General features: G+C 37.3%; 1 protein-coding gene across 2 annotated transcripts; it reads right to left on the reverse strand.

The window, feature by feature from the left end:
- Window positions 1-6,942: 6,942 nt before the first annotated feature.
- Window positions 6,943-9,100, reverse strand: LOC132138611 (beta-1,3-galactosyl-O-glycosyl-glycoprotein beta-1,6-N-acetylglucosaminyltransferase 4-like). Of its 2 annotated transcripts, XM_059547688.1 has the most exons (3): window positions 8,937-9,100; window positions 8,566-8,619; window positions 6,943-8,443 (listed from the first exon to the last, which is right to left on the reverse strand). In XM_059547688.1, the coding sequence occupies exon 3, from the start codon at window positions 8,440-8,442 to the stop codon at window positions 7,138-7,140; it is 1,305 nt and encodes a 434-aa protein (XP_059403671.1). In that variant the 5' UTR covers window position 8,443; window positions 8,566-8,619; window positions 8,937-9,100; the 3' UTR covers window positions 6,943-7,137. The 2 variants fall into 2 exon arrangements, with proteins under 2 accessions (XP_059403671.1, XP_059403672.1); XM_059547689.1 differs by lacking the exon at window positions 8,566-8,619.
- Between the last annotated feature and the right edge of the window lie 200 nt (window positions 9,101-9,300).

Genomic DNA, 9,300 nt, shown 5'->3' on the forward strand with positions numbered 1-9,300 from the left:
TTCTATATATATATATATATATATTTGCACACCTTCTCATTCAAAGAGTTTTCTTTATTTTCATGACTATGAAAATTGTAGAGTCACAGAGAAAGCATCAAAACTATGAATTAACACATGTGGAATTATATATGTGTCCAAACTTTTGGTCTGTACTATATATATATATATATATATATATATATATATATATAAACCTTAAAACAACACAATGCCATGTTTAATTCAAAATAAAGGTTAAAAAAAAAAATATTAACACAGAAAGCCAATGCAAAAAATCTGCATACCAAACGAAATGCAAAGTTCAAGGTCCTTTGAATAAGAATTTATTCCTGAAGATTTACATAGAGGTGACAAAAAAGCAGAAGTGCACAAACAAAGAAGTGACTGTGCACACACACACACATACAGAAAAGCAAACCTTTCAGTCCTGGCTGGACTATCTTCCGTGCTAAACATTACAACAGGTTAACAGACATTTAAGGAGATCAAGGCACAAAACAGAGACATAAGTGTGTAAAATTGAATCAGCTGGACAATTAACTGAAGATGCAATAGGTAATTACCAATCACCACGATTCATTCACACTGATCAAATATTAGCCCACTAGAATGTGTAAGGCGTTGGATTTTGCAATTTAGAACTGAGCAACCTTTTGGTCTTAATGAAATTTTAAATCTTTCTTGCTTTCTTTTAGAGGTTTTTTTTTCTGTCCATCACTGTCCAGTGCACAGTGTTCAGTTAAACCCACCCATTTAGGCAGTGATTGTCAACTACCTATTGCATCTTCAGTTCATTGTCCAGTTATTCAACCCTACCCTCCTTTAAAGTCTTTGATCTCCACATCACCACATCCTCTCCATTACTTCTCTGTTCCTTCTCTTTACACACTTCTTGTAGCTCACCGTGGAGTGCAGGAAGGCCCTCACACCGCAGGTAATCTGTCTGTTCTTCTCCCCCACTGACTATCACCCTCTGTGGAGTCAGTGACCTGTAACCACCTGGGCAGAAGAAGAGTCAGGATACATAAGACTTCATATCAATAATTAAAAGAAACTCTGCCCCCTCGTTTTAATTTATTGATAAGCCCCCCTCACAATATTCCTTAATTACTCTGCCAACTGCACGCCCACCCTATAGAATGCAGTGGGAGGGCAGAAAATGATCCACTGCATCAACAATTGTATCTTTGTGTGGCTTAGACGGAGAGTTAGGTGTTGGGTTACATTAGTGCCCTCATGTTGATCATGATAATGCACATTTCTTTGAAACTTATTGCCATTGCCAAAACAAAAGACCTTCACAAGCTGTCATGCCGCAATAACTGTGAGGCACTTCTAGTGTGTCCATCGCAGGTATTTCAAGAATTTGTACAGTTTTGTTCAAGAGCTGTGGACAATTCACTGAGGACATCCCATAATCCAAATTGAGAATAGGCTTTTCCTGATGTTTCGAAGAAACTGGGGCACAAACCTAAAGTTGACAAGCCAGTCTTCATCATTTTTGGTTAACTGTTTTTAGCTATGTTCAGTGGACTTAATTCAGCCTTACAATCCCATGAGATGACTGACAGGAATCTCTTTAATGTAAACAGGTTTCTGAACATATCCTATAGACAGGATCCGCATTCCAAAGAAGAATGACTTGCATCTAAAAATACAATAGAACAATACTGGTCACACTTGAATTCCCAGAGTCACAGATGATATGTCAATACAATGTGTGTTCATAATATGTCAAAAAATCATAATGTGTGTGAATACTTACCCAAGCTTCCCAGATTCCACAAAATGAAGATGTCATTGACTCACATAAAGCACATACATTATTGCTTAATATAATTGAATGTGTATGACTTTTTATCCAAGCTTATTTAAGTAATTCATATTATGACTTGCATAAAATGCTGTTAACACTTAAATTCCCAGTTTCACAGATGATACACTCCCAGGTTTTTGCAAAATGAAGACATCATTGACTGACATAATGCATGTCCACTGAAAGTCCGAATAATCGATGGCATATGAATAATTACGCAAGCTCACTTAAGTAAATCTGTATTTAAATCTGAATTTCATAATGCATGTAAAAGTCAACTTTATCTAATGAATAACAATATTTACACAAGCTTACTTTTATAGACATTTTAATCCTGTTTAACATATTATAGGCCTACCTCATGCTGAATATTACAGCAAGTACCCACTCACCATCCAGACGCTAGCTTGGTAGTATATTTGCTGGTACAAACTGAGGACTGCTAAGTGGCATACTTGGATTTTGATGACTCAGATTAGATAATATTATAAGGCATGTCCTTTTTTTTGGCCATGTCCTTGAGGCACACAAGCTTAGCCTGGAGGGCTGTCGAGTGCTGCCAATGGGAAAGAAGAATAAAAGGGCTCTTTGTTGCAGTTGGGTTGGTTTGCCTGGCTGACTCCGGGCACAATGCTGAGTGACGGGGCTTGTCTTGCTAGCTCTTGCGGTCAGTGTACCTCTGCCCATCTGTCATGGACCCCGGGGCCTCCATCACCAGGGCCACAATGGGTGTGATTATAGCCATGATTATGGTTATGATGACAGTGTTCAGAGTCGGTCAAAGAGCACAGACTCATACCTCTTGTTCATTGAAATTTTTTTCGACAGGACTTTCAGGTTTATTGATTTTGTCAATGCTCTAGAATTGTACACGCATTAGTCAGTGAAAGATACAATAAAAATTCATATTGTGCGTCACTTCTGTCTTTCAGAGAGGGCAAGGCCAATTGTTGTCTAATTAACATATTTACATTGTAAACAAAGCCAAGCTGCAATCACAATACCTATTAGTTCAACTTCACAAAAGCTGGTATGGTAAGATTTCTGTGATACCTAAGTGTTTACATGACATTTTAAAAAGACCAGTTACTGTTTTAGTCTGTCTGAAAATGAACAGGAAAAAGCACAGTGTATTTAAACATTTTAAAGAGGCTAAATAAAGATATGAATGGACAAACATAAACTTTTTTCCTTAACAACCACTTTATTAACTCTTTGCATCCAAAAACTAAAATAATAACAGTTTAAAGCTCCTATATATTTAAGTAAAGATTGTTTTGTGGAGCTTTAGGAGGCTGCTATAGGCCATAGAGAGTACAGCAGACAGTGTAAATGAAACTTCACACTAGTTTCTTACTGGCAGAGGGGACACCTACACAAGGTTGTGCTAATAATGTCACATCCTTAAATAGCACTTGCATGAATAACACAGAGGTGTGGCCTGCAAATCAGTACAATAGATGACCTCTCACTCACAACGTCTGTAGCTTTATTACTTATTATATAAAACACTAAATCCCAGTTTCTGAACCAAATTCTCAGCAGCTTAAAGCAATTTGTCGAATAATGCACTCTTTCTGCTAAACCTTAAACAAGTTTAGGCAGTTAGGCTCTATTTGCAAACCTCCTGCACTCTTTTTGCAAACCTCTTAACGCATTCTCATTCACTTAAACACTTATCACACTGTGATGCATTTGTGCTGCAAAATGTTAAACACACGCGACAAAAGTTGTCAAAACAAAATTGTGCACACTTGTTTCAGACCAGAAGGGTTTTCTCTTTGTCTAGCAAAAAAGACACCATAGCTTGTGATATGGACAAAGTCCTCAGTCTGGACTCATGCACAAACACATGATGCAGAGACAGAATGACTCTCTCATGGACCCAGATTTTACAACTGCACAACTTACAATAGTGTACTGTAACATACTATTCTTTTAGAGTTTTATTTGACCTTTTTGGCCTTTGCAGTATCCAAGTGCTGAATATATACAAACATTCAGTACTATACAGTATTCAGCACAATACTATTCTTGCAGTACATACAGTATAGATCTATACAATATATTCACCTTAGTTGCAATTACTATACATTTTTACAGAATTTCTACATTTTTTATTTAATACAATTTAATTTTTTTCTGTAATGTTCTGGATGATGTGTTCTCCATTTTTCTCTGTAGTGTCTAATGAATGCTCTGTAGCGTTTATTTTATCGACTCATGTATGTGTGATCTGAGAGCACCATTTGATTTTGAGTGTAAGTCAAATGGTTTTGCAGTAATTGTTTGATTTTGAGTCAGATTTAGAGGCTTGGGAAATTTAGTTTAAGTGTTTGGATTGGTGTTTAAGGTTTTGAGAAACTGAGTGATGGTTTCAAGAAATGTGTTTTAGCAATTCAGAAAAACTGTAATTAAGCTATAATTAAGTAAGCTATACTCATTGTCTGTCTTTTTTGGTATTATCCACAAAGGCTGATGATATTTACTCTGTTGTGACGTAAATGCTTCGACAGTGGAAACTACCAGCTAATTAAACCACATGTCATTGAAAGGAAATGGGTTGGGTTTCCTCTGTCAATGTGTTAATGATTCAGAACAGTGCTCTTTTATTCATGATTGCAATACATTTGAATTGGTCAGATTTAATTTAGATTGTTTGCATACAGTGATCAAAAACCATCACGAATCAGTCACTAAAAAAATACTTTAAAGGCTAGTCAACACTACATGACCCTTAAAATGAAAATACTTACCGACTTGGCTACAGAGAAAAACTGGTTATCATACATTAAACAACACAGAATACAACCAACTGAAAATGAAATGAAAACAATATGTGCTATAAAATTATCTCAAATTATCTAAATGGTCTGATGTCCTGATGGAGGTAAAAATCTGAGTCTGCATGTGCCCATCATAAATTGTGTGATTTTCTGTCAAATTGGTCAAATCTGACTCTCCAGTATCTGCAGACCAGCTATGGCTTTATGCAACTAGCATGGACTTAACCGCTCAAAAATATATGCACAGAAGTAATATGGTTTTTTGCAACCTTACCCAAAACAAGCAACATTTATACACAGTAAACACACCACCCATATTTCAACAAGTTCTACAATATACACATATGTGAGGAAGTAGCGTGACAGTTTCTGCTTTTTTTCAGTTCTCCCAATTTCACATCTAGAATAAAAATAATGGGCAAACTAACTTGTTTTCTTAAGAATAAAGTAAATGCTTTTCAGTTACAACGCCCTACTATAAATACCATAAGTTGACTATATGTTACCATGCAAATGACATTTTACTTTCACAACGAATCCACAAAACCTATATGAAAGTTCATTATTGTTCAGTATATATGTGTTTTAGTCATGCCGTAGCAGAACTAAGAGTGCAAAACCTGAAAAGGAATAAAGTAGGTTAATAGTGCATGTTTTCAAAGCAGATTTCCACGTTGATCAGCAGATGTGGTCAGTTATCTTTGTCTTCTGGCTTTTTTAGTACTTATCTCTGAGGACACAGCTTCTGAGACACTGCTGCCTGTTTCCTGTTTTGAACCAGTCAAGCACGTACTTTTCATTTTCCTTTTCCTCTCTTAAACCATAGGCGAATGTATTAGTAGAAACACACTGTAACATTGATTGGTCCCTGTTTCTTGTCCGAGAATGCGGAAGACCTTTTGTGAAGTAAATGTACGAACAATTTTTCTGTACTCACAGGCTGCATGAACTGGTAGCGTTGGTTAGTCATATTCAAACCACTGATTGCAGAGCAGAAACTGATATTAAATAAATAAAACTTACACAGAGGGCTCTCTGTACTATTTGCATCAGTGTGAAGTCTGAGGCATAAAAAAACTAAGAGGGCCAAAGAGGTTTTAATGGCAGGCGTCTACATTCCAGGGTGCTTTAACGTACACTGCCAACACTACGACGGAGTCGCATGTGCTGGTCAAGCTGCATTTAGATTGAGGAAACTGAGCACCACTGGCTACCTCAGTGGTCAAACATGCTGTACAATTCCGTCTTTAGAGTAAAAACCCTTCAGAAAAGTAGGTTCAAGATCTCTGTTTCCAGCCCTCTGGTAATGAACAGAGACAGACTGGCACAAGCCAAACTCAGGACGCTGGCACTAACTGCATTGAGAATCAAACCTTCTGTTATAATATTCAACATTCATTCAGTTTCCAAACAAGGCAAAAATATTGTCCTCCACAAGCAAACTTTAAAAATGTCTGTTTTTTAAAATGTCTCAAGGGACATATTAGTTACAAAAAGTTGCTTTTGGGAATTCACTCGGTGTGTACGCTTTGGTTTCTTGTTGCAGTGAAAGTTTAGGAGCTTTTGTTCAGCCATTGAAGTGTTGAGTCAAGAAAAGAAGGCTTTCTAATTGGTCTTGCATCTTCACTTTGAAGACTGCTATGGGTGAAAAACTGGAAACTGACAGAATTACCCGGAAAATACCCAGAATTCCTTGCATGACACTTCACATTTGATTTTTTGTTAATTGAAAAAAAATTGTTTTTCCTTCTTTATGTTTTTTTTGTTTTTGTTTTGTTTTACAGTTTATGGCTGTATAAGTATTATTTTATATTATCTACAATTTAGCTTCTATCAACGCTTATGAAGAACCACTCAACAAGTGAAATTTAGAGACTGGAACAAACTATTGGTTGACATTTTCATCAGTGACAAACCGCAAATATACTGTGACATCTGACACACTGAGTGTGACTCTTTCCCTGTTATAAGAGGAAGCAAAAGACTCAAGTGCAAGAGCTAAAGCTTTATTTGAAACAATATTGTATGTACAGTAGAGAATGTCCGTTATTCTATAAATAAGTAAAAAATGATAACATCACCCTGGTGTTGATACACACATTGTTTTAAGATGACTATTCGACATTACAAATGTAATACTTGTAAAGTTAGAAATATTGGTAAATATTGATAGAATTTCACTACACTGCATATTCTTTCAGATGCATTTTTTTATGACAAAAGAAAAAACCAATTAGGACAACTCCCACAGCTGAAGCCCTACAAAAGTTTCCTTATTGATTCAGTAAAAAACAGAATGAAAAGGATGGATTACGTAACTGACAGTATTTGTTTAAATAAATTAAAACATATAAATACTTCATAGTTTAAGCGCCTATGAATACATATGAAGGCAAACTTATTAACATACTCACCTAGCATATAGTGGATGGCAATCTGTTGAAATATAAATGTTCGGAAATACAATTAGCTATTGCTTTAAAGGAACATAAGTGCAGCAGCAAACATATTTCATACATTTTCATACATATTTCAACCAAAACAACGCCCTAAGGCCACTCTTGGTCTCAGGCACTGTTGATGCTGCTTCTCCTCAAGTTTCTCTTCAAGACATTTAATAACAACAGGGTCAATTTTGGGATCAAACTTGTTTGCAAACCAGTGGCCATCCTCCAGAAGCCACCGGAGCTCCGCCGCACCAAAGATGCAGACACTGCGTCTGTGCGTGCCGGTGCACTGTGGATACAATTGGCCTTCAAGATAGTTCCATTTAACCAAACGTGTCCTACTCTCCAGGTCTGTCACATCAGGCTCAGATCTACTGATCTCTCCAGGAACTCCAGGTACTCTAGCCATTGTTGCCCAAAAGTGCTCATCAGGAGAATATGTGTCAGCTGTCCACTGCAGAAAGTCCTTTGCCAGTTGATTGTTCATAATATATGACACAAAATCACGGGTCAAGACAAAGTAAGCGCTCCCGACAAACATCTGGATGTCATGCGGTGGTGGGTCTTTAGCAATGGATGTTTTAACTGGCATTTTATGGTATTCATACGACATGTCTTTCAATTCATACTGAAACTGAAATCGCTGTTTTTTCAGTTCGCTGGGCCTGCTTGATTCGAGCATGTTTGCACCATTTAGTTTCTTGAGCTCAGTCACCAGCTCATAATTGGACTTGAGTGGGAAGTCTTGGCCACACAAATTGATAACATATTTCCATTTGACCTCTGAACTCAGCAGGTCTGAAAGGCAGTTGAGATCTGCATTAAGTCTTGTAATGTGTGCATACTGAACAGACTCAATTTTGGAAGCTACGAAGACATTTGGAAAGCATTTCTCCAAATTCATCATCGCCGCAATAAAATCTTTCGAAGACTTTTGGTCATAATGAATGCAGTAAATATTGTTGGGTGTGTAGATGGCTCGAAGAATCCTTTCCACCATAGCACTGTTCTTGTGCACCACTAAAGAGTATGCAATTGGAAAGCTGCATTCCTCATCTGTTATCATGACCTCATTATAGCCCCTTTGTTCAATGTAGTTTTTGCAGTCTGCAGTGAAAGAAACGATACTCCCATCACCAGCTTCCACAATGTTTTTGCGTCTTAACTCCAACGACTTGCCAATTTCCACCGGTTCCAGATCATAAATGGCTGTGCAGTTAATGCCATCCAGAGGCTGAGCTCTGAGTGATCTTTGTGTAGCTCCATAAGGTTCAATGTAAATACTGTTGTCCATTGAAATCTTGATGTACACCAGCACGACAAACAATGACAAGACAAACACATAGAACTTGCATCTTATCCAGTGTAAGACAACACACCTCCTTTTCATTCTGTGGGCAAAGTAAAACAGTAGTTAAGAATAAGGCTGACATACACACACAAATCCTCTGACAAAACTATTCAGCCAGGAAACTGTATCATATTCAGTCTATTATAAAGTGGACTTGCCTACCTTGCACGCTGCCGGTCTTCTGTTTTGTGTTTCTCAACATTACAATATATGAACCTTTGTGACAAAGAAAAAATAAACTGTAAAACCTGCTGTTTTGAAAGGAATTAATTCGCCAAATTTGCTGAAGTTGCCGCACAATTTGAAAACCGCAGAGCCACAGAGATTAGACAGATATAGATTAGGTTACTAGATAAATATCCCGTCAAACCCCAAGAAAACAGTTGACTAATTATATGTGCAAAACGACGTAGTATAGAATTAAGAAAACTGGCAGTAGATTGCACTTGTGATGTACAAACTTACATGTGATGGAGATACTTTAATAATGTTTTACCGATCTCTAAATGATCCATCGAGTTAAGTATACTTACACCCAGCTGCCTTTAGGGTTGCGTGGATTGAGTCGTCCCGTCACTCCGCTCGAGAGGAGCAAGTTTTTGGACTGCTGACTTCACTTTGTGCAGTCTGTATCAGGAAAAGCAGAATGAGGCGTGAACATTAGGAAAGTCCTGTCCGCCCACTCGTGTCTTTGTCTTATCTACATATTAGCGTTTCCTTGCCTCAGAAGCGAGTTTCCAAACTCACTCGAAACCCGCTTAGCAGCTGGGATCATTAGCGGTTAGTTATTAAGGTAATATACAGGCTACATAAATGGAAGGTTAACAAACACGTTTCAAATATATTCATATTTTCAAACCAACAATGAAAAACAACACCTTTGCACTTTGGAAAATC

Source organism: Carassius carassius, chromosome 4, assembly GCF_963082965.1.
Source record: "Carassius carassius chromosome 4, fCarCar2.1, whole genome shotgun sequence".
Taxonomy (NCBI): Eukaryota; Metazoa; Chordata; class Actinopteri; order Cypriniformes; family Cyprinidae; genus Carassius; species Carassius carassius.